The following is a 25,732-nucleotide window of genomic DNA, read 5'->3' as shown; positions in this document are numbered from 1 at the left end:
CAACTTCCAAAGCCAAATTTCCTCAACTGTAGGGAATGATATACCATTTTGTAGCGCTGCGTCTCTACTTTTATCCAATGTAAAAACCACAATTGCATATTTTGCTACTTAAGACCGATTTGAAACCGTCAGTCACACACACATGGAATCATGTCGTAATCAAAAAAGAGTTAAACAAATCAGGCCTCCACAATCACTTGACCGCAACCCAATTGAGATGGTTTGGGATGAGTTGGACCGCAGAGTGAAGGAAAAGCAGCCAACAAGTGCTCAGCATATGTGGGAACTCCTTCAAGGTTGTTTGAAAAGCATTCCAGGTGAAGCTGGTTGAGAGAATGCCAAGCATGTGGAAAGCTGTCATCAAGTCAAAGGGTGGCTACTTTGAAGAATAAAAAATATATTTGGATTTGTTTAAAACTTTTTGGGTTACTACATGATTCCATATGTGATATTTCATAGTTTTGATGTCTTCACTATTATTCTACAATGTAGAAAATAGTAAAAATAAAGAAAAAACCTTGAATGAGTAGGTGTGTCCAAACTGACTCGTACTGTATATATATATATATATATTCTGAGCCTGTAATCGAACCCAAAAATGCTGATGCTACAGATTCTCAACTAGTCTAAAGAAGGACCGTTTTATTGCTTCTTTAATCAGTACAACAGTTTTCAGCTGTGCAAACATAATTGGAAAAGTGTTATCTAATGATCAATTAGTCTTTTAAAATGATAAACTTGGATTAGCTAACACAGCGTGCCATTGGAACACAGGAGTGATGGTTGCTGATAATGTGCCTATGTATGCCGACGTAGATATTCCATTAAAAAATCTGCCGTTTCGAGCTACAATAGTCATTTACAACAATAACAATGTCTACACTGTATTTCTGACCAAAAATGTGCCTTTCTTTCAAAAACAAGGACATTTCTAAGTGAACCAAATATATATATATATACATACACACACACACAGTGCATTCGGAATGTATTCAGACCCCTTCCCTTTTTCCACATTTTGTTACGTTACAGCCTTATTCTAAAATGTATTTAAATTCAATTTTTTTCCTTATTTATCTACACACAATACTCCACAATGACAAAATGAGAACAGGTTTTTAGAAATGTTTGCAAATGTATTAAAAAAAAAACAGAAATACCTTGTTGTAAGTGTTCAGACCCTGCTCAGGTGCATCCTGTTTCCGTTAAGGCACACACCTGTCTATATGAGGATCCACAGTTGACAATGCATGTCAGAACATAAACCAAGCCATAAGGTCGAAGGAATTGTCCGTAGAGCTCAGAGACAGGATTGTGTCGAGGCACAGATCTGGGGAAGGTTACCAAAAAATGTCTGCAGCATTGAAGGTCCGCAAGAACACAGTGGCCTTCAGCGTATTTAAATGGAAGTCTGGAACCACCAAGACTCTTCCTAGAGCTGACCGCCCAGCCAAACTGAGCAAGCGGGGGAGAAGGGCCTTGGTCAGAGAGGTGACCAAGAACCCGATGGTCACTCTGACAGAGCTCCAGAGTTCCTCTGTGGAGATGGGAGAACCTTCCAGAATGACAACCATCTCTGCAGCACTCCACCAATCAGGCCTTTATGGTAGAGTGGCCAGACGGAAGACACTCCTCAGTAAAAGGTAAATGACAGCCTGCTTGGAGTTTGCCAAAAGGCACCCAAAGGACTAAAAAACAAGATTCTCTGGTCTGATGAAACCAGGATGGAACTCTTTTGCCTGAACGCCAAACGTCACGTCTGGAGGAAACCTGATACCATCCCTATGGTAAATCATGGTGGTGGCAGCATCATGCTGTGGGGATGTTTTTCAGCAGTAGGGACTGGGAGACCAGTCAGGATTGAGGGAAAGATGAACAGAGAAAAGTACAGAGAGATCCTTGATGAAATCCTGCTCCAGAGCGCTCAGGACCTCAGACTGAGGCGACGGTTCACCTTCCAACAGGACAAGGACCCTAAGCACACAGCCAAGACAACGCAGGAGTGGCTTCGGGACAGTCTCTGAATGTCCTTGAGTGGCCCAGCCAGAGCCCGGACTTGAACCCGATCTAACATCTCTGGAGAGACCTGAAAATAGCTGTGCAGCAACGCTCCCCATCCAACCTGACAGAACTTGAGAGTATCTGCCGAGAAGAATGGGAGAAACTCACCAAATACAGGTGTGCCAAGCATGTAGTGTTATACACAAGAAGTCTCGAAGCTGTAATCGCTGCCAAAGGTGCTTCAACAAAGTACTGAGCAAAGCGTATGAATATTTATGTAAATATTTTATTTATGTTTTTATTTTTAATACATTTGCAATTCTAAAAACCTGTTTTTGCTTTGTCATTATGGGGTATTGTGTGTTGATTGTTGAGGGAACAATCTATTTAATCAATTTTAGAATACGACTGTAACGTAATAAAATGTGAAAAAAGTCAAGGGGTCTGAATACTTTCCGAATGCATTGTATGTATATATATATATATATATATATATATATATATATATATATATATATATATATACATAAATTGCATAACAAGGGCATTTTTTATGTTAAGAATGCAACATGTCATAAATCTGACAATACAGGTTTAAAACGTTAACAATGTCCCCTCGTGTTTCTGTAGCAACCAGGCAGGAACACTGCTAAGGACGTGTGATACATGTTTACTTCAGCAGACCAGAACAATTGCAGAGCATCATTGATTTTGTACCAGGGAGGATGACAGCCAGCTGTGTGGCTCATTTGCTAAGAGTGTGCTGCTAGCAATGCCTAGGTTGTGGGTTCAATTCCTTCAGTGATCACATATATTATTATATCCGGATAAATACCTGTCATGATCCTGGCATAGGTAGGCCTTGCAGGTTGTAATCATCTGGTTGGTGACCTTGACAAAGAGAGAGGTCATTCTCTCTGAGGTGTTGTAGTACTGGGAGATGCTGTGGATCATACGGATGCTGTTCATCAGGCTGGGGATGTGTTCCAACATGGTCGTCTAGAAGAGGTAATAAACAAGGACATCTCTTGTATAATTGGTCGTACACATACAGGTGCAGTGTTTTAGTCTTGTCGTCTTATATTTTATGTTTGTTTGTGGCATGCATATTTCCAAGGATCTGCATATAAACATACATGAGCTAAGGCTGTGAGGACTGTTTGCACTTTGCAAAAGCATTAATCCGAATGGCTAAAGTCATAAGCATTAGAATTTCTAGCCTTCAGAATATATAGTCTTAGAATATTATTTGGCAGCATTTTCATCAATCTATTGCTTATTTCCACCCACCCTGATATCACTGAAAAACAGATTTTTTTTATCTCAAAGCCATTAGAATGTTAAAAAGCTATCACCAGCCTCCACACAGTACTCTGCCCTGAACTTAGTCACTGTCACTAGCCGGCTACAACCCGGTTACTCTACCATGCACCTTAAAGGCTGCTGCCCTATGTACATAGACATGAAACATCGGTCACTTTAATAATGTTTACATATTGTTTTACCTATTTCACATGTATATACTGTATTCTAGTCAAGGCCACCCTATTTAACTATTGCTGTACATATACTATTCCTCGGATATACTACACATTCTATCCACATACTGTCCATAATGTCTGTACATCCCATCACATACTGTCCATAATGTCTGTACATCCCACCACATACTGTCCATAATGTCTGTACATCCTACCACATACTGTCCATAATGTCTGTACATCCCATCACATAATGTCCATAATGTCTGTACATCCCATCACATAATGTCCATAATGTCTGTACATCCCATCACATACTGTCCATAATGTCTGTACATCCCATCACATACTGTCCATAATGTCTGTACATCCATCACATACTGTCCATAATGTCTGTACATCCCATCACATACTGTCCATAATGTCTGTACATCCCATCACATACTGTCCATAATGTCTGTACATCCCATCACATACTGTCCATAATGTCTGTACATCCTACCACATACTGTCCATAATGTCTGTACATCCCATCACATACTGTCCATAATGTCTGTACATCCCATCACATACTGTCCATAATGTCTGTACATCCCATCACATACTGTCCATAATATCTGTACATCCCATCACATACTGTCCATAATGTCTGTACATCCTACCACATACTGTCCATAATGTCTGTACATCCCATCACATACTGTCCATAATGTCTGTACATCCCATCACATACTGTCCATAATGTCTGTACATCCCATCAAATACTGTCCATAATGTCTGTACATCCCATCACATACTGTCTATAATGTCTGTACATCCTACCACATACTGTCCATAATGTCTGTACATCCATCACATACTGTCCATAATGTCTGTACATCCCATCACATACTGTCCATAATGTCTGTACATCCCATCACATACTGTCCATAATGTCTGTACATCCCACCACATACTGTCTATAATGTCTGTACATCATACCACATACTGTCCATAATGTCTGTACATCCCATCACATACTGTCTATAATGTCTGTACATCCCATACTGTCTATAATGTCTGTACAGCCTACCAAATACTGTCCATAATGTCTGTACATCCCACCACATACTGTCCATAATGTCTGTACATCCCATCACATACTGTCCATAATGTCTGTACATCCTACCACATACTGTCCATAATGTCTGTACATCCTACCACATACTGTCCATAATGTCTGTACATCCCATCACATACTGTCCATAATGTCTGTACATCCCACCACATACTGTCTATAATGTCTGTACATCCTACCAAATACTGTCCATAATGTCTGTACATCCCACCACATACTGTCCATAATGTCTGTACATCCCATCACATACTGTCCATAATGTCTGTACATCCCACCACATACTGTCTATAATGTCTGTACATCCCATCACATACTGTCCATAATGTCTGTACATCTCATCACATACTGTCCATAATGTCTGTACATCCCATCACATACTGTCCATAATGTCTGTACATCCCATCACATACTGTCCATAATGTCTGTACATCCCACCACATACTGTCTATAATGTCTGTACATCCCATCACATACTGTCTATAATGTCTGTACATCCCACCACATACTGTCCATAATGTCTGTACATCCCACCACATACTGTCCATAATGTCTGTACATCCCATCACATACTGTCCATAATGTCTGTACATCCCACCACATACTGTCCATAATGTCTGTACATCCCATCACATACTGTCCATAATGTCTGTACATCTTGCATTTTCCAAGATGGCGTAGCAGTCGGACGTGTGTTTGTCTTGTCCCGTCTTGTCCCGCGTAAATAGTCCTCGTATTTTTTGTATACATTTCGTATATATTTTAATTTCACTTTCCATCTTGGAACTGAATGTACATTCACGCAACCCGCCCCACCCAATGTGGTACGGATCTGCAATTTTTTTTTATACTTTAGAACCGTAACCCCAATCAGAAGCTAGCCAGATAACTAGCTACTAGCTAGTAGTCAGTTAGCCACTGCTGCGGTCTTCACCCTTAACTCGGACACCAGCCAGCTTCAGCTCGGGTCAATACCTGCCAGTCTGCAGGCGCGATATCAACCCAGAGAATATAGGACTGCTTTTTCTCTACCACATCACCGGATTCCTGACGCAAGCTCTGGACAATTACACCGGATCATCGTCGCTAGCTAGCTGCAACCAAGTGTCTACTACTGGCTAATACCTCTGTCCCGAAACAAGCACCAGTTAGCCTTGAGCTAGCCTCGAGCTAGGCCCATCTGCCGGCTAGCCGAAGAGGTCTACCAGCGAATTCTTGGGCTACAATACCTCTTTTCCCAATTGGACTGGACCCTTTATTGCCGACACGGAGCCCCGCCGATCCATCACGACTGGTCTGCCGACGTAATTGTCCGAGGTGGTTTCAACAGGCTTTTCCATTGCGACGTTTCTGAATACCCATCTGCTAATTATTAGCGGTCTTATCGGCTGCTATCTAAATAAATATACCGGACAATCTTTTTCTTTTTTTTCTTGGGTCACTATATCTATTTTGCCAATTGGATCGATCCCCTCTACCACACGGAACCCCACTAATCTACCGACGGAAACGAACGAGGTGACAAAAAAAAAAAAAAAAAAAAAAAACAGACCTCCATCCTATGTCATCTTGCTACCGATAGCCAGCTACCCGGCCAGCTGTCTGGATCGCCGTGACCCCAACCAACCTCTACTCACTGGACCCTTATGATCACTCGATTAAGCATGCCTCTCCTTAATGTAAATATGCCTTGTCCATTGCTGTTCTGGTTAGTGTTTATTGGCTTATTTCACTGTAGAGCCTCTAGCCCTGCTCACTATATATCCAACCTCTCAGTTCCACCACCCACATATGCGATGACATCACCTGGTTTCAATGATGTTTCTAGAGACAATATCTCTCTCATCATCACTCATTACCTAGGTTTACCTCCACTGTATTCACATCCTACCATACCTTTGTCTGTACATTATTCCTTGAAGCTATTTTATCGCCCCCAGAAACTTCCTTTTACTCTCTGTTCTAGACGTTCTAAACGACCAATTCTCATAGCTTTTAGCCGTACCCTTATCCTACTCCTCCTCTGTTCCTCTGGTGATGTAGAGGTGAATCCAGGCCCTGCAGTACCTAGCTCCACTCCTATTCCCCAGGCGCTCTCTTTTGATGACTTCTGTAACCGTAATAGCCTTGGTTTCATGCATGTTAACATTAGAAGCCTCCTCCCTAAGTTTGTTTTGTTCACTGCTTTAGCACACTCTGCCAACCCAGATGTTTTAGCCGTGTCTGAATCCTGGCTTAGGAAGACCACCAAAAATTCTGACATTTTCATCCCTAACTACAAGACTTTCAGACAAGATAGAACGGCCAAAGGGGGCGGTGTTGCAATCTACTGCAAGGATTGCCTGCAGAGTTCTGTTTTACTATCCAGGTCTGTTCTGAAACAATTTGAACTCCTACTTTTAAAAATCCACCTCTCTAAAAACAAGTCTCTCACTGTTGCCGCCTGCTATAGACCACCCTCTGCCCCCAGCTGTGCTCTGGACACCATATGTGAACTGATTGCCCCCCATCTATCTTCAGAGCTTGTGCTGCTAGGCGACCTAAATTGGAACATGCTTAACACCCCAGCCATCCTACAATCTAAGCTTGATGCCCTCAATCTCACACAAATTATCAATGAACCTACCAGGTATCACCCCAATTCCGTAAACACGGGTACCCTCATAGACATCATCCTAACCAACTTGCCCTCCAAATACACCTCTGCTGTTTTCAACCAAGATCTCAGCGATCACTGCCTCATTGCCTGTATCCGTAATGGGTCAGCGATCAAACGACCTCCACTCATCACTGTCAAACGCTCCCTGAAACACTTCAGCGAGCAGGCCTTTCTAATCGACCTGGCCGAGGTATCCTGGAAGGATATTGATCTCATCCCGTCAGTAGAGGATGCCTGGATATTTTTAAAAAATGCCTTCCTCACCATCTTGAATAAGCATGCCCCATTCAATAAATTTAGAACCAGGAACAGATATAGCCCTTGGTTCTCTCCTGACCTGACTGCCCTTAACCAACAGAAAAACATCCTATGGCGTTCTGCATTAGCATCGAACAGCCCCCGTGATATGCAACTTTTCAGGGAAGCTAGAAACCAGTATACACAGGCAGTTAGAAAAGCCAAGGCTAGCTTTTTCAAGCAGAAATTTGCTTCCTGCAACACAAACTCAAAAAAGTTCTGGGACACTGTAAAGTCCATGGAGAATAAGAACACCTCCTCCCAGCTTCCAACTGCACTGAAGATAGGAAATACTGTCACCACCGACAAATCCACTATAATTGAGAATTTCAATAAGCATTTTTCTACGGCTGGCCATGCTTTCCACCTGGCTACCCCTACCCCGGTCAACAGCACTGCCCTCCCCTCTGCTACTCGCCCAAGCCTTCCCCATTTCTCTTTCTCCCAAATACAGTCAGCTGATGTTCTGAAAGAGCTGCAAAATCTGGACCCTTACAAATCAGCCGGGCTAGATAATCTGGACCCTTTCTTCCTAAAACTATCTGCTGAAATTGTTGCCACCCCTATTACCAGCCTTTTCAACCTCTCTTTCGTGTCATCTGAGATTCCCAAAGATTGGAAAGCAGCTGCGGTTATCCCCCTCTTCAAAGGGGGAGACACTCTAGACCCAAACTGCTACAGACCTATATCTATCCTACCCTGCCTTTCTAAGGTCTTCGAAAGCCAAGTCAACAAACAGATAACCGACCATCTCGAATCCCACCATACCTTCTCCGCTATGCAATCTGGTTTCAGAGCTGGTCATGGGTGCACCTCAGCCACGCTCAAGGTCATAAACGATATCTTAACCGCTATCGATAGGAAACAGTACTGTGCAGCCATATTCATTGACCTGGCCAAGGCTTTTGACTCTGTCAATCACCACATCCTCATCGGCAGACTCGACAGCCTTGGTTTCTCTAATGATTGCCTCGCCTGGTTCACCAACTACTTCTCTGATCGAGTTCAGTGTGTCAAATCGGAGGGTCTGTTGTCCGGACCTCTGGCAGTCTCTATGGGGGGTGCCACAGGGTTCAATTCTTGGACCGACTCTCTTCTCTGTATACATCAATGATGTCGCTCTTGCTGCTGGTGAGTCTCTGATCCACCTCTACGCAGACGACACTATTCTGTATACTTCTGGCCCTTCTTTTGACACTGTGTTAACAACCCTCCAGGCGAGCTTCAATGCCATACAACTCTCCTTCCGTGGCCTCCAATTGCTCTTAAATACAAGTAAAACTAAATGCATGCTCTTCAACCGATCGCTGCCTGCACCTGCCCGCCTGTCCAACATCACTACTCTGGACGGCTCTGACTTAGAATATGTGGACAACTACAAATACCTAGGTGTCTGGTTAGACTGTAAACTCTCCTTCCAGACTCACATCAAGCATCTCCAATCCAAAGTTAAATCTAGAATCGGCTTCCTATTCCGCAACAAAGCATCCTTCACTCATGCTGCCAAACATACCCTTGTAAAACTGACCATCCTACCAATCCTCGACTTTGGTGATGTCATTTACAAAATAGCCTCCAAAACCCTACTCAATAAATTGGATGCAGTCTATCACAGTGCCATCCGTTTTGTCACCAAAGCCCCATATACTACCCACCACTGCGACCTGTACGCTCTCGTTGGCTGGCCCTCGCTTCACACTCGTCGCCAAACCCACTGGATCCAGGTCATCTACAAGACCCTGCTAGGTAAAGTCCCCCCTTATCTCAGCTCGCTGGTCACCATAGCAACGCCCACCCGTAGCACGCGCTCCAGCAGGTATATCTCTCTGGTCACCCCCAAAACCAATTCTTCCTTTGGCCGCCTCTCCTTCCAGTTCTCTGCTGCCAATGACTGGAACGAACTACAAAAATCTCTGAAACTGGAAACACTTATCTCCCTCACTAGCTTTAAGCACCAGCTGTCAGAGCAGCTCATAGATTACTGCACTTGTACATAGCCCATCTATAATTTAGCCCAAACAACTACCTCTTTACCTACTGTATTTATTTATTTTGCTCCTTTGCACCCCATTATTTCTATCTCTACTTTGCACCTTCTTCCACTGCAAACCAACCATTCCAGTGTTTTTTTTTTTTACTTGCTATATTGTATTTACTTCGCCACCATGGCCTTTTTATATTTTTATTTATTTATATATATATTTTGTTTGCCTTCACCTCCCTTATCTCACCTCACTTGCTCATATTGTATATAGACTTATTTTTCACTGTATTATTGACTGTATGTTTGTTTTACTCCATGTGTAACTATGTGTTGTTGTATGTGTCGAACTGCTTTGCTTTATCTTGGCCAGGTCGCAATTGTAAATGAGAACGTGTTCTCAATTTGCCTACCTGGTTAAATAAAGGTGAAATAAATAAAATAAATAAATAAACATCCCACCACATACTGTCCATAATGTCTGTACATCCCATCACATACTGTCCATAATGTCTGTACATCCCATCACATACTGTCCATAATGTCTGTACATCCTACCACATACTGTCCATAATGTCTGTACATCCCATCACATACTGTCCATAATGTCTGTACATCCCACCACATACTGTCCATAATGTCTGTACATCCCATCACATACTGTCCATAATGTCTGTACATCCCACCACATACTGTCCATAATGTCTGTACATCCCATCACATACTGTCTATAATGTCTGTACATCCTACCACATACTGTCCATAATGTATGTACATCCCATCACATACTGTCCATAATGTCTGTACATCCCATCACATACTGTCCATAATGTCTGTACATCCCATCACATACTGTCCATAATGTCTGTACATCCCATCACATACTGTCCATAATGTCTGTACATCCCATCACATACTGTCTATAATGTCTGTTTATCCCATCACATACTGTCCATAATGTCTGTACATCCCATCACATACTGTCTATATAATGTCTATATGTATGTATTAAAATGTAATTAACTGTATATATACACACACAGTATATATACAGTATATCACAAAAGTGAGTACACCCCTCACATTTTTGTAAATATTTGAGTATATCTTTTCATGTGACAACACTGAAGAAATGACACTTTGCTACAATGTAAAGTAGTGAGTGTACAGCTTGTATAACAGTGTGAATTTGCTGTCCCCTCAAAATAACTCAACACAGAGGCATTAATGTCTAAACCGCTGGCAACAAAAGTGAGTACACCCCTAAGTGAAAATGTCCAAATTGGGCCCAATTAGCCATTTTCCCTCCCCGGTGTCATGTGACTCGTTAGTGTTACAAGGTCTCAGGTATGAATGGGGAGCAGGTGTGTTAAATTTGGTGTCATCGCTCTCACACTCCCTCATACTGACTGGCCACTGGAAGTTCAACATGGCACCTCATGGCAAAGAACTCTCTGAGGATCTGAAAAAAATAATTGTTGCTCTACATAAAGATGGCCTCGGCTATAAGATTGCCAAGACTCTGAAACTGAGCTGCAGCACGGTGGCCAAGACCATACAGCGATTTAACTGGACAGGTTCCACTCAGAACAGGCCTCGCCATGGTCGACCAAAGAAGTTGAGTGCACGTGCTCAGCGTCATATCCAGAGGTTGTCTTTGGGAAATAGACGTATGATTGCTGCCAGCATTGCTGCAGAGGTTGAAGGGGTGGGGGGTCAGCCTGTGAGTGCTCAGACCATACGCCGTATACTGCATCAAATTGGTCTGCATGGCTGTCGTCCCAGAAGGAAGCCTCTTCTAAAAATGATGCACAAGAAAGCCCGCAAACAGTTTGCTGAAGACAAGCAGACTAAGGACATGGATTACTGGAACCATGTCCTGTGGTCTGATGAGACCAAGATAAACTTATTTGGTTCAGATGGTGTGTGGCGGCAACCAGGTGAGGAGTACAAAGACAAGTGTGTCTTGCCTACAGTCAAGCATGGTGGTGGGAGTGTCATGGTCTGGGGCTGCATGAGTGCTGCCGTCACTGGGGAGCTACAGTTCATTGAGGGAACCTTGAATGCCAACATGTACTGTGACATACTGAAGCAGAGTATGATCCCCTCCCTTCGGAGACTGGGCCGCAGGGCAGTATTCCAACACGATAACGACCCCAAACACACCTCCAAGACGACCACTGCCTTGCTAAAGAAGCTGAGGGTAAAGGTGATGGACTGGCCAAGCATGTCTCCAGACCTAAACCCTATTGAGCATCTGTGGGGCATCCTCAAACGGAAGGTGGAGGAATGCAAGGTCTCTAACATCCACCAGCTCCGTGATGTCGTCATGGAGGAGTGGAAGAGGACTCCAGTGGAAACCTGTGAAGCTCTGGTGAACTCCATGCCCAAGAGGGTTAAGGCAGTGCTGGAAAATGATGGTGGCCACACAAAATATTGACACTTTGGGCCCAATTTGGACATTTTCACTTAGGGGTGTACTCACTTTTGTTGCCAGCGGTTTAGACATTAATGCCTGTGTGTTGAGTTATTTTGAGGGGACAGCAAATTTATGCTGTTATACAAGCTGTACACTCACTACTTTACATTGTAGCAAAGTGTCATTTCTTCAGTGTTGTCACATGAAAAGATATACTCAAATATTTACAAAAATGTGAGGGGTGTACTCACTTTTGTGATATACTGTATATACTCCGGAATCCGACATTGCTCGTCCAAATATTTCTATATTTATTAATTCCATTCTTTTACTTTTAGATTTGTGCGTGTTGTTGTGTATTGTTAGATATTACTGCACTGTTGGAACTAGGAACACAAGCACTTCGCTGCCCCTGCAATAACATCTGCTAAACACGTGTATGCAGCCAATGAAATGTTGTTTGATGTCAACGTTCTTACCGGAGTGCACTTTCCAAGTGGACCAAAGAACTTCTCCAATGTGTAGAGGTATTTCACATTGTCTTTTGCTTCATTTGCCACAACAGTGATGTTTCCATCCTACAGCAGATAAGATTTGTGTTATGTTTCTACAGAGCTTGATTTGACTTCCACACAACCCCACTGAACTATGTGAAATGCACAATGAAAATCACTCTACTCTGTAGCAGGATATCAAATCAAACTTTATTTGTCACGTGCGCCGAACACAACAACCTTACTGAGAAATGCTTACTTACTGGCCATTAACCAACGGTGCAATTCAAGCATTATATGCATATATATTATAAGCATATATGAGCATTAGTCCAAAAAGTAACACTTGAATTCAAAATATCCATGTTAAAATTGACTGAATGTAACTGATAATAAATGCCTGCCTTTACATATAGAGTATATAGAAAATAGAGGCCTTTACATATAGAGTATATAGAAAATAGAGGCTTTTACATATAGAGTATATAGAAAATAGAGGCTTTTACATATAGAGTATATAGAAAATAGAGGCCTTTACATATACAGTATATAGAAAATAGAGGCCTTTACATATACAGTATATAGAAAATAGAGGCCTTTACTTATACAGTATATAGAAAATAGAGGCCTTTACTTATACAGTATATAGAAAATAGAGAGAGTGAAACTGACCAGCTCTCTCCAAGTCCTTAGTGTCTTTGACTTGGCCACCTGCAGCACTCCAATAACTTTCTTCACATGAGGTCGTTTGATCTCATCCATTAGGCTGAGAAAACATAGATCACATTCAATATAGACTAGTGTGCTCTCAACCAACACACCAAACAAGACATGCAGCATTTGCCAGCATAACAGAACAATTCATTGGAATAGGCAGGAAACATAGCAGTTAAGAGCATTGGGCCAGTAATCGAAAGGGCCTTGCCCTTGAGCAGGGCACTTGACCCTAATGTCTGCCAAATTACATAAATGTATCAGATGTTCTAAGGTTTTGTAATGAGACAGACTGAGTGTGGAGTTCACACCTGTGTCAGAAAAAGGGGGGATTGTTCTGGTGGGTGGCATGACAAGTGAGTACGGGTACCTGTTAAAAGTGGTCATGCGGCTTTTCCAATGCTCCAGTTCAGCAGAGGGCCCTATGTCATCGGCCTCCTTCCTCATTTGCTCGCCCTCTGTCAGCACCTGTTCGATCTGGTGGGCCCAGTGAAGGAGAACTCCCTCCAGCTCCTCCACCAGTTCAGAGTTATTGGCTGGAGGGAAGAGACAAACTGTCTATGCTACAGACTTACTTTGAGCATTTCTTTTCTCATATGCAGTATGAGCTTAGCAGTACCGCTGACGTTGACGTTTCTCTATGATGCTTGTTCATGTCCAGTATCTGCCCTTGTAGGATGTACACACAGGAGTTTGGTGGCATCTTTATTGGGGAGGATGGGCTTGTGGTAATGGCTGGAGCGGAATCGGGGGAACGGTATCAAATACATGAAACGCATGGTTTCCATGTGTTTGATGCCATTCTGTTTGTGCCATTCCAGCCATTATTTTGAGCCGTCCTCCCCTCAGCAGCCTCCTGTGGATGCGCTGTACTATACATCGTATATTCTACTCAAATAGATTTTTCAGAGGGTCTTTGCACAGGACTACCAATTAAATTAAATTAAATCAACTGTATTAATCCCTAAGGGGGAATAATTGCTCGGCATAACAGTGACAGGCAAATAAGTAATAATTAATACATTTCCCACAACATACAACAGATTGGACAGTCGCTAATCACACACAAAAACTTCAAAACCATGACTTAGGTAACCTCTATACCTGCAGCTGTGTAGTCTGCTGGGCCTAGCAGGCTGCTTAGGCTCTGTCCAGTGTCCACTCTGTGGAGTTGGAACCTTCCCTCCATATTCAGTCTGGCGGAGGAGAGGTTGCTAATGAACTTGTCCACTGAACTTAAGAAGTCCTGAATCTGAGCATTCTGAAGTCCATCCTTCATGGAGCCCCAATTCTGGTGAGCATTGAACAAAACATTTATTGGGGTTGAAGTAGAGGAGATATAGGAGAGTTCAAATCAAATTGTATATGTCACATGCGCTGAATACAACAGGTGTAGTAGACCTTATCGTGAAATGCTTACATACAAGCCCTTAAAACTTCTTGTGGGCAGGGGGCAGCATTTTCACTTTCGGATAAATAGCATGCCAAAATTCAACTGCCTGCTACTCATCCCCAGAATATAAGATATGTATATTATTAGTAGATTTGGATAGAAAACACTCTGAGGTTTCTAAAACTTGTCTGTGAGAATAACAGAACTTATGTAGCAGGCAAAACCCTGAGGACAAACCATTCAGAATTTTAATTTTTTTGATGTCACTGTCTTTTCAATGAGGTTTCTTAGAGACACCAGATTTCTAATGGACTTGCTTGCAGTTCCTACCGCTTCCAATGGATGTCACCAGTCCTTGGAAATCGGTTGAGGTTATTCCTTTGTGTAATGAAGAAGTAGGGCTATCGTAAATGAGGGTCACATGAAGTAAATTTTTTGAGAGAGGCACGTTACGAAAAAAGTTGCGTCAGTTTGTTTTCTTTTTGTACTGAACACCCGTCTTCAAATTGATCGATTATTAGCGTTTAAAAATACCTAACGTTGTATTACAAAAGTAGTTTGAAATGTTTTGGTAAAGTTTACATGTAACTTTTGATATATTTTGTAGTGAAGTGGTGAAAGTTGGAAGCTGTGTTTTTCTGGATGAAACAGTCCAAATAAATTGACATTTTGGATATATATCGACGGAATTAATCGAACAAAAGGACCATTTGTGATGTTTATGGGACATATTGGAGTGCCAACAAAAGAATTTCGTCAAAGGTAAGGCATGATTTATATTTTATTTCTGCGTTTTGTGTCGTGCTTGCAGTCTAGAAATATGCTACTCTGTTCGTTTACTGTTGCGCTATCATCAGATAATAGCATCTTATGCTTTCGCCGAAAAGCCTTTTGAAATCTGACATGTTGGCTGGATTCACAACGAGTGTAGCTTTAATTTGGTATCTTAGATGTGTGATTTAATGAAAGTTTGATTTTTATATCATTTTATTTGAATATGGCGCGCTGTATTTTCCCTGGCTATTGGCCGGTGGGACGATTGCGTCCCAGTTTTAAGAAAAAGGGTTAAGAAAATATTTACTAAATAAAAAGTACCACAATAACATGACAATAACGAGGCTATATACAGGGGGTACTGGTACCGAGTTAATGTGCGGGGGTACAGGTTATTCGAGGTAATTTGTACTTGTAGGTAGGGGTAAAGTGATTATACATAGATAAACACAGAGTAGCAGTAGTGTAAAAACAAAGAGGTTTGGGTGGGGGGGGGGGGGGGGGGTCAATGTAAATAGTCTGAGTGGCCATTGGATACATTGTTCATCAGTCTTATGACTTGGGGGTAGAAGCTGTTAAGGAGCCTTTTAGACCTAGACTTAGGCGCTCCGGTACCGCTTGCCGTGCTGTAGCAGAGATAACAGTCTATGACTTGGGTGACTGGAGTCTGTGACAATTTTTGGAGCCTTCCTCTGACACCACCTAGAATATAGGTCTTTGATGCAACCGGTCAAGATGCTCTCGATGGTGCAGCTGCAGAACTTTTTGAGGATCTGGGGACCCATACCAAATCTTTTCAGTCTCCTGAGGGGGAAACTGTGTTGTCGTGCCCTCTTCACGACCGTCTTGGTGTGTTTGGACCATGATAGTTTGTTGGTGATGTGGACATCAAGGAACTTGAAACTCTCGACCCGCTCCACTACATCCCCGTCGATGTTAATGGGGACCTGTTCGGCCCACCTTTTCTTGTAGTCTACGATCAGCTCCTTTGTCTTGCTCACATTGAGGGAGAAGTTGTTGTTCTGGCACCACACTGACAGTTCTCTGACCTCCTCCCTATAGGCTGTCTCATCGTTGTCGGTGATCAGGCCTACCACTGTTGTGTCGTCCGCTTCACTACAGCGCCCTGTTATGTTGTGTTTGATTATTCTGTCTACTTTGAACAACTTAGCATGCATGTTGATAGGGCATTATACTCAATAGGGAATTACCTCTTGAGACTTCAGTGCAGGCAGCATAATTTGTGAGAACAGTTTCTCCATACTGTACAAAATGCTCCCATTAGTGCAGTCTAGCATTCCGAAATTCACTTCCTGGAAGAAACAAGTGGTACAAGAGCAATAGCACAACAATGAAACAATCCATAAACAGTGCCACTAAAGTGGTGGCCAGAAACGCTAGGCTTACTGACCTGAGAAACATTGGCGGTCGTTATGGCCTTGTCTGTCGTTCTCAAGAAAAACAAACACTTTTCAAGTAAGGCCTGAAACATAAGAGCCAACCCATCACATGGTCTGGTGAATGAGAGACACAAAGAAAGCGTCTTGTTTTTTACTGATACCATGGAAATCAACACTTAAGAAGTGGCAGAGGCTCTGTCTCCAATACCAACGTAATACAAACATTACCAAACTAGTAATTATGAGATAATTCTGACACGCTTGTTTGGAGAAGGGTGGCTCTGGTATATTTAACGAAGAGTGTTCTTCCCCATGACTATGCCTGCAAGGTGTTGAGTGCAGGACTGTATACTTTAAAGAAATAATGTGAAAATTACAGCCTGCGTCTTGGAAAGCCATGATGGCATTCAAGTCCCTTTTTAGGGCTAGAAACTTTTGTCAGAGATAATTATTAAATGGAAGAAGTTCGGGACGAGGATTTCAAGTAGAAGTAGAACCAACACCGACTTCAATCAATTCTGCAGCAAAACGTTACCTCTGAAGTTCCAGTGGTGACAAAGAGCTTTTTCTGCCCGGGCGTAGAACTGACTGTGTCTGCCCAGGTTGGGTGGTTTGATGAAGGCTGAAAAAAGGGAGATGGGGAAAGTACCATCATGTAATATTATAGGACTGATGTTCTTCACTCCATTTTTTAATGATGACAATGAAGAGACAGGTCAGTTTACCGCTTTCATGTCTTGATAGAAGAATATCAACCTCTTTGATCCATTAGGCGCAAAAAACTCCTCTATCAAATTGAACTAGAGCAGAGTTTATGACAGTTAGTATTACTGGAGTTTGGATGAATTTTGTGAATGTCTGACCAAACCCCCCACCCCCCTTACCTTGTCATCCGATATAAAGGCCTCCTCCACCTCAGTCTCCCCCAGGCTCACACTGTCCACAAGCTTGGCTATGAGGTACTTGTGGCGGGCATCTAGCATGGCCCGACGCTCATCCTTGGCAGCCCTGGCCTGCTTGGCCATCTCTTTCCTGGCTTCGTTGGAGAGTACCATCGTCCGTTTCCCTGAAACCTAATCACATCCGGACAGAATGGGAGTGAAAGAAAACACAACCTGGCGGAGCTACTGTGACATTCGTTTAGGGAGACAAGGTTTAGGGTTTTCCACATTAAGAAACTTCACCCATATTGTGAGATATGAATAACTGATCAGTTGTTGCCCATCAAAAGTTAAAATGACTGAGGGGTTAACGCCCTTTGTACCCTTTCAGCTGTCTTGACTTCGTAAATACTCACAGTTGTACTGGCAGTTGAGGAAGGAAGAGCTGCCGATGCCGTGTGATTGGTGCTTTTAGGGTTGTGAGCTCCTATTCGCCTGTGTCCACTCACACCCACGTCTGTTGATATGGCAAAACATGACTGTCTATTTTCGTGGCCAATAAAATCAGAGCTTCACATCTATATGTACTGTATGGCATGGTCTGTGTTTGTACTTCCTGTATGTCTATAGTTCTACCCATATACAGTGCCTTGCAAAAGTATTCATCCCCCTTGGTAGTTTTCCTATTTTGTTGCATTACAAGCTATAATTTAAATGTATTTTTATTTGGATTTCATGTAATGGACATACACAAAATAGTCCAAATTGGTGAAGTGAAATAAAAAAAAAAACTTGTTTCAAAAAATAAATGAAATAAATGCTATGAAGTTCCTAAATAAGACCTTTTGCAACCAATTAACTTCAGAAGTCACATAATTAGTTAAATAAAGCCCACCTGTGTGCAAACTAAGTGTCACATGATCTGTCACATGATCTCAGTATATATACACCTGTTCTGAAAGGCCAGTGTCTGCAACACCACTAAGCAAGGGGCACCATCAAGCATTTGGCACCATGAAGACCAAGGAGCTATCCAAACAGGTCAGGGACAAAGTTGTGGAGAAGTACAGATCAGGGTTGGGTTATAAAAAAATATCCCAAATGTTGAACATCCCACGGAGCACCATTAAATCCATTATTTAAAAATGGAAAGAATATGGCAACACAACAAACCTGCTAAGAGAGGGCCGCCCACCAAATCTCACAGACCAGGCAAGAAGGGCATTAATCAGAGAGGCACCAAAGAGACCAAAGATAACCCTGAAGGAGCTGCAAAGCTCCACAGCGGAGATTGGAGTATCTGTCCATAGGACCACTTTAATAAGCTATACTCTCCACAGAGCTGGGCTTTACGGAAGTATGGCCAGAAAAAAAGCCATTGCTGAAAGAAAAAAATAATCAAACATGTTTGGTGTTCGACATAAGACATGTGGGACACACCCTAAACATATGGAAGAAGGTACCCTGGTCAGATGAGACTCAAATTTAGCTTTTTGGCCATCAAGGAAAACGCTATGTCTGGCGCAAACCCAACACCTCTCATCACCTCGAGAACACCATTCCCATAGTGAAGCATGGTGGTGGCAGCATCATGCTGTGGGGATGTTTTTCATCAGCAGGGACTGGGAAACTGGTCAGAATTGAAGGAATGATGGATGGCGCTAAATACAAGGAAATTCGTGAGGGAAAGCTGTTTCAGTCTTCCAGAGATTTGAGACTGGGACAGAGGTTTACCTTCCAGCAGGACAATAACCCTAAGCATACTGCTAAAGCAACACTCAAGTGGTTTAAGGGGAAACATCTAAATGTCTTGGAATGGCCTAGTCAAAGCCCAGACCTCAATCCAATTGAGAATCTGTGGTATGACTTAAAGATTTTGTACACCGGAACCTATCCAACTTGAAGGAGCTGGAGCAGTTTTGCCTTGAAGAATGGGCAAAAATCCCAGTGGCTAGATGTGCCAAGCTTATTGAGACATACCCCAAGAGACTTGCAGCTGTAATTGCGGCAAAAGATGGCTCTTGTTTGTTTCACAATAAAAAAAATTGCATCTTCAAAGTGGTAGGCATGTTGTGTAAATCAAATGATACAACCCCCAAAAAAATCTATTTTAATTCCAGGTTGTAAGACAACAAAATAGGAAAAATGCCAAGGGGGGTGAATACTTTCGCAAGCCACTGCACTTGCACAATACCTTTTCGTATACTAACAAGTGGAGGTTTTAACTCATTTGAATGGTCGGGTGCAGTTGTCTGGCTTAGCTCTCCTTCGGCCTTGTTCTCTGGTTCCCTCTTTGCTTCCTCAGGGCTGTCCTGCATCGTCTCCCCAGAGTCAAGGCTTTCCTCTGTGGGAGGATTGGACACTTCCTCCCCTGGATCCACCTTCTCCGCTGGGGGGATGCCAGACCCCTCATCCACCTCAGGGTCCACTACTTCAACTGGCTGGAGATTCTGAGTGTCACACATCTTAAAGCGCAGAGGAGTTAGTTAATAGTCACTTTTGGGTTTTAGACTATTAGACGACATGGTTAAAATCATATCACCATGTAGGCCTCCAACTTGGAGTCCTACAAGTGTAGGATCTTAATTTGATCCAGTTTGCTAAAATGATCTTACACCTTTACATGATCTACGCATAACTTTATTGCAGTATTGAACAACATAGTCTTAACAAATAAACCCATTTGTCCATTGAAAATTATTATTAGAATAACTTATATTGTGCAATTGTCTAATGCTCCATGCCAGGTATAATGATAATCTGAAATCAAACTATGCGCTGCACTGTCTATAGATACTGTAGTTCAAGTGTTTCCATAACATTCACTATGCGCATCCACACAAATGGAAAAGAACACAGGATAAATAATCCAACAATTTCTAAATTAAATGTTGAATATACCAGACCTTCCCCTCAGTTGTTCTGCTCTGTCTCTTCCTGCTCTCCTGCTGGATGTGTGGTAAAAGAGCCTCTAGAGTCAGCTCAGCTAGCTGAAGCTAAAGGCACTCAATGGGTGAATTACTCTGACAAAGTTTGACTGTTGTCATGGCAACCCTAAACACGTTAGCCCTGGCCAGGATGACTAATCCACTGAAAACCAGCAGAGGAGTAAGTCAAACAAATGCCTGCCCACATATGAATACACTAGAGGTCATTCAAGTCTGGCAACGCGAATGATACTTGAATTATGTCTGTCTGTCGGTCTCTCTGTGTGTGTGTGTGTGTGTGTGTGTGTGTGTGTGTGTGTGTGTGTGTGTGTGTGTGTGTGTGTGTGTGTGTGTGTGTGTGTGTGTGTGTGTGTGTGTGTGTGTGTGTGTTGAACTGTAAAATTGATCAAATGATGTTATTGATTAATCAGGTAAGTTTTATTTTGAGGTGTGGTGAAGCTTAATAGATGTATTGGAGCATGCCCTTTGTAAGAGAAACAAACATAGATAATGCAATAAGGTAGTATTTCAAGTGGTAGATATCATCTTCTATTAATGAAAAGTATGTTAAATCACAGTGTGTTTTTGTATTTACCATGATTGACTAATCATTGTCTTGGTAACTTCCGTTATGACATCCATATCATATAACTACCTGGGGGTAGACTATTTCTAGGTAGTAGCTACAGCTTAAACAAAGCCACAGCGAATTAAATGTACATCATTTAGCAGACGTGATTTACAGGTGCAATTATGGCACAGACAGATTTTTCACCTAGTCTGTTCGGTGGTTCAAACCAGTGACCTTTCAGTTACTAGCCCAACGCTCTTAACCGCTAGGCTACCTGCCGCCAACGTCTCAATGTATTCTTATGCAGTATGGGATGATTGTAGGCATGTAGGGGATACATTTCAGCAAGGTTTATTATTAAGCAATAAGGCCCGAGGGGGTGTTGTATATGGCCAATATAGCACGGCTAAGGGCTGTTAGTAAGCACGGCGCAACACGGAGTGCCTGGACACAGCCCTTAGCCGTGGTACAGTACCAGTCAAAAGTTTGGACACACCTACTCATTCAAGGGTTTTTCTTTATTTCTATTATTTTCTACATTGTACAATAATAGTGAAGACCTCAAAACTATGAAATAACACATATGGAATCATGTGCCAAAAGGCACCAAAGACTCTCAGACCATCAAGATTCAAGACCACTCTCAGAAACAAGATTCAAGACCATCAAGACCACTCTCAGAAACAAGATTCTCTGGTCTGTATAAAAGTCAGTGCGCGATTACGTAGCACACAAAATGTATGTTCAATGTGTTTCCATTGATAGTTTAGTCACAAAAACTGTTTGCGTTGAATAGAAAATGTGCCTACTGTAGTCTTGGCACGTGAGCTCCAGCCAACAGCTCGCAGATACAGTGGGGGTAGGCTGTGCAGGTAGACTAGTCTACATGGGATTATATTTTTATTTGTCAAATGGCAGTCAAGCATCAATCAACATGTCACCAGAAAAAGACCCTTCATATTTATTGGAAAGTAGCATCAAGCTCTCTGTGTACGTTCACCCCCCTGTGAATATCATCATCATCATCATAATAATACTAATAATCTGTAGCCTAATAAACTGCATGGTTTCCTGAGTCGTAGTGGGAGGACCACACACCATATCATCGTGTGACTCCAAGTTTACTTTCAATATGATGGTTATTATATCAATATTTGCGCATAAAGGCGTTTCCACCACCATTTATTGCATAATAAATTTTACCCACACAAAAATATCCCACCATGTGAAACGAACAAATGATCTGTCGGCATTTATAATATTTACCGAAACGACCTGTTTCCATCACAGCTGTTGTGATTTTTTTCAGATTACTAGCTTGTGTTACTTTTCTGTATTTCCGGTTTAAAACCCTGCTTTACTTCAGGTTAAGTTGGCCGTGAAGAGAAGATGTCAAGATCCTTTCTTTTATTCATGCTTCTCATCAACATCAGGTTCAGCTGGTGCTATGGATTTAAGGGGTGTCAGGAAAACTATAATGACCCCTCCACTATCTGGTGTAGGAGTCAAAACATTGTGAATGTGTCGGATGCTATACAGACCATCCCCCAAAATGCCACCAAGATCAATCTGTCCAAGAACAAAATTCAAAACAGTCCACCTGAAACATTTCTCACGTTCCGTAATTTGGGTGTACTAACCCTGGACCAGAACGAACTCACATCTCTAAGTGGAGGTGAATTCAAAGGACTACACATTCTGTCTTTTCTAAACATCTCCAGAAACAACTCAGTGATCAAGGTTGACATATTCCCCGACCTGAAACAGTTAAGGGTCCTCGATTTGTCAGAAAAACAAAATTAACAAAATTTCCTATGAAATTTTTTAGTTCCTTCCTAACATTGAATTGGCTGACATTTATATGAATAAACTACAAAGTGTACAGAATGGGGTGCACAACACCACCTCTTTGTCCTGGCTTAGTCTTTTGGGCAACAACATTGACCATTTGAACGTCAGTGGCTTTCCTGCTCTTGTCTACATAAACCTTTCAAACAACTCTGGATTATATCCAAAGTCAGGCATTTTTGCTCACAACCACAGATTGAAGCTCTTGCTCCTTATGGGGATAGAAACAGAATTCCTGGCTGGAATTCCGATGGAGACAAAGAAAACTATTTCAATGGTGGCATTCTCTTTTTCGCTTGAAAGGTCTAATTTCACTATTTGCGGCCTCCTGGATGTAACGGACACACTTTCTAGAGTAGAGATCAATCTTGGATGATCCAAATTACCTCCAAATGTCTCTGTCCTGTTAGAATTTTCCACACCAAATATGGTAGTCTTCGAAAAAGCGAATCTTAGGGATTTCGGAGAATCCCAGCTCGTGCAGGATGGGAGCAAAATTAAAATACTTTATCTAGTTGACTGTGGTTTAAAGGAAATCTCTCACAGCACCTTCCAAGGCCTTGAGGGTCTTTAAACTTTACAACTTAATGATAACTAGCTGAACATTCAAATGGATACGTTTACTGGCCTCAGAAATTAGCTAACCACAGCGCTCATGTCGCGTGTGCGAGCGTTGCAAAATAAATGTACACATACATGTTATTCAATCATTGCACCCACACTGCTCGCGTGCGTTAGCGTAGCCGGGCGCTAAAATAGAACTTGGTTCTATTTGTGACGCTATAAGCGCTGCAAGTCCTGCCTCTTAAATCTCCTCCTTGGTTTTTAGGAGCAATTACCCACGTGCCATCTCCTCATTGGTTTGTAGGAGTATATACCCACAAGGGTGATTAAAAGATGAACTGAGGTCCACACTCCAGTCGGTTGTAGTAATGCACCGTAAATTTGGTTGCCAACCGCCTTATCAAGTCCAAAGAAGAAAAAGAAGCCTGAAGGAAGAAGGAAAGTTGACAAGAAACAAATCTGGTTTACCGTCTTGTCTGTGGATTAATTGTCGGAGTAGAGGACCTTGTTAATTTCATGTAAAATAACAACCCAATGTTTTTATCCCAGGACAAATTAGCTAGCAACAGCATGCTAGCTAGCTAAATTGCCATAAATGTTTCATGCTTTTCGACCTGTCCCTAAATTAATATAATTGGTTCAGAGTTTGTTTCGATATTTCAACCTGCGTGTCCTGATCGCGTCTGGTGTGGAGGGACAAAATCAACATGCGTGCTGTCTGGTCAGCATGTAAGTCTAGATAGAAGCAAGATTCAAGAACTCAACCCTCGCTGGTTCCTCCCTCTAAGGAACCTTAGATGCTTGTCTATTATCGAAATGAAATTATTGAATTCATAAAAAATACTTTCAGTGACTTACAGAACCTTGAAGAGTTTTACATGCTATACAGTGTCATTAGATACATCACCAATCAACCTTTCAGCAAACTCAGCAGACTTGTGAAGCTGGACCTCGGCCTCATTATCAAATACATTGAGGAAGGATCCCTCCAAGACCTGGAACATCTTGATTACCTGGACCTGGGAAGCATATCAAAAGATGAACTCCTGTCATCTTACAAGGTCTTGTGAAACTGAAACAGCCGGTGTTGTATAGCAACTGCCTTTATTTTGGTAAGGACAACACTCCGCCCTGGAGTATGTGGAGTTACGCTACCAAGGCCCTGGTGGAGATGGAGTTGAACATTTTGGACCGGGCTTCTTTAAGGAGTAAGTGCGCGTAAGAAGTTTATCCATAGTAAGCACAATTTTGAGCAATTTCCATCCAAATACCTTTGTCCCCCTTGTCAACTTAAGACGGAATTTTGGGGCCGGCATCACTTTCAGTAACACCAATCTAGTCCTGGCCTTCCACTTAAATCACAGGAAATGCTGACCTTTTACAAAACAGACCTGGATACTCTACCCGACAACTTACTGCCTCCAGGGAATTCCTTGAAGGTTTTACTAATTCAGTCCAACCATTTACACGTTTTGGAGAAATCTTTGTTTGATAACCTCCCTATGTTGCGATTCCTTGATATCAGCGACAACCCACTGTACTGTACCCGCCCAAATGCCAGGTTCAAAAGCTTTAAATGATCCTACTGTGCACATAGCCCATATCTATGACCGCCACTGTGACAATATGGGGACAGCTCACTACATGCGGGAATTAGATGACAAAGCAAGCTCTTATGACCAGTTCTCCCACAGCCTTTTCTTGGCCACCTTCCTTCTGGACTTGGTGACTGTGACCATGTGCCTAATCTGGGACAATCAGAAATTTGCCATCCATTAGATGCTCCGCCTTCTGCGGTCTCGCCATCGAAGGCATAAGGCAGCGGGGAAAGGTTGCTACAGCTCCAGATATGAGCCGTGAGTGAGCTGGTAGCCCGTCTAGAAAGGACTAGGATTAGGATCAGCTCTGTTCCGACTGTGCTTGCAACACTGCGACTTCCGTCCGGGCACGGCTATCCTAGAGAACATTGAAACAGCCATCTACAATGCCAGACGCACAATCTGCATGGTGACCCGTGACTTTCTCCGCAGTGAGTAGTGGCCCTGGAGTTCCAGGTGGCCAGTCAGAGTTCTGTGTGAGGGGAGCGATGTTCTTCTGATGGTGTTTCTCGAAGAGATCCCTGTCTCTCTACTTACACTCTACTGTCTCTCTCCTTACACTTGGTTATGAACGATGGTGCATCGGAAAACATACGTGTTGTGGCCCACAGACGAG

General features: G+C 42.4%; 1 protein-coding gene and 1 pseudogene across 1 annotated transcript in view; one reads left to right on the top strand and one right to left on the bottom strand.

The window, feature by feature from the left end:
- dnah5l (dynein, axonemal, heavy chain 5 like) overlaps window positions 1-20,609 on the bottom strand; it is an 88,287-nt gene extending 67,678 nt beyond the window's left edge. The window contains exons 1-13 of the mRNA XM_055928621.1: window positions 20,515-20,609; window positions 19,803-20,073; window positions 18,025-18,125; window positions 17,612-17,800; window positions 17,453-17,527; window positions 17,263-17,349; window positions 16,739-16,810; window positions 16,539-16,640; window positions 14,265-14,451; window positions 13,531-13,696; window positions 13,119-13,212; window positions 12,432-12,530; window positions 2,837-3,000 (exon numbers count right to left, since the gene is read on the bottom strand). Of these exons, the coding sequence (XP_055784596.1) occupies window positions 2,837-3,000; window positions 12,432-12,530; window positions 13,119-13,212; window positions 13,531-13,696; window positions 14,265-14,451; window positions 16,539-16,640; window positions 16,739-16,810; window positions 17,263-17,349; window positions 17,453-17,527; window positions 17,612-17,800; window positions 18,025-18,125; window positions 19,803-20,073 (1,607 nt within the window). The 5' untranslated portion in view covers window positions 20,515-20,609. The remainder of the gene's footprint in view (window positions 1-2,836; window positions 3,001-12,431; window positions 12,531-13,118; window positions 13,213-13,530; window positions 13,697-14,264; window positions 14,452-16,538; window positions 16,641-16,738; window positions 16,811-17,262; window positions 17,350-17,452; window positions 17,528-17,611; window positions 17,801-18,024; window positions 18,126-19,802; window positions 20,074-20,514) is intronic.
- Window positions 20,610-20,948: 339 nt separating this feature from the next.
- On the top strand, window positions 20,949-25,297 carry LOC129860044 (leucine-rich repeat-containing protein 15-like; annotated as a pseudogene).
- Window positions 25,298-25,732: the final 435 nt, after the last annotated feature.

This window comes from Salvelinus fontinalis, chromosome 7, assembly GCF_029448725.1.
Source record: "Salvelinus fontinalis isolate EN_2023a chromosome 7, ASM2944872v1, whole genome shotgun sequence".
Lineage (NCBI taxonomy): Eukaryota > Metazoa > Chordata > Actinopteri > Salmoniformes > Salmonidae > Salvelinus > Salvelinus fontinalis.
Note: the sequence above shows the minus strand (reverse complement) of the source record. Positions and strands in the feature narration are given on the sequence as shown.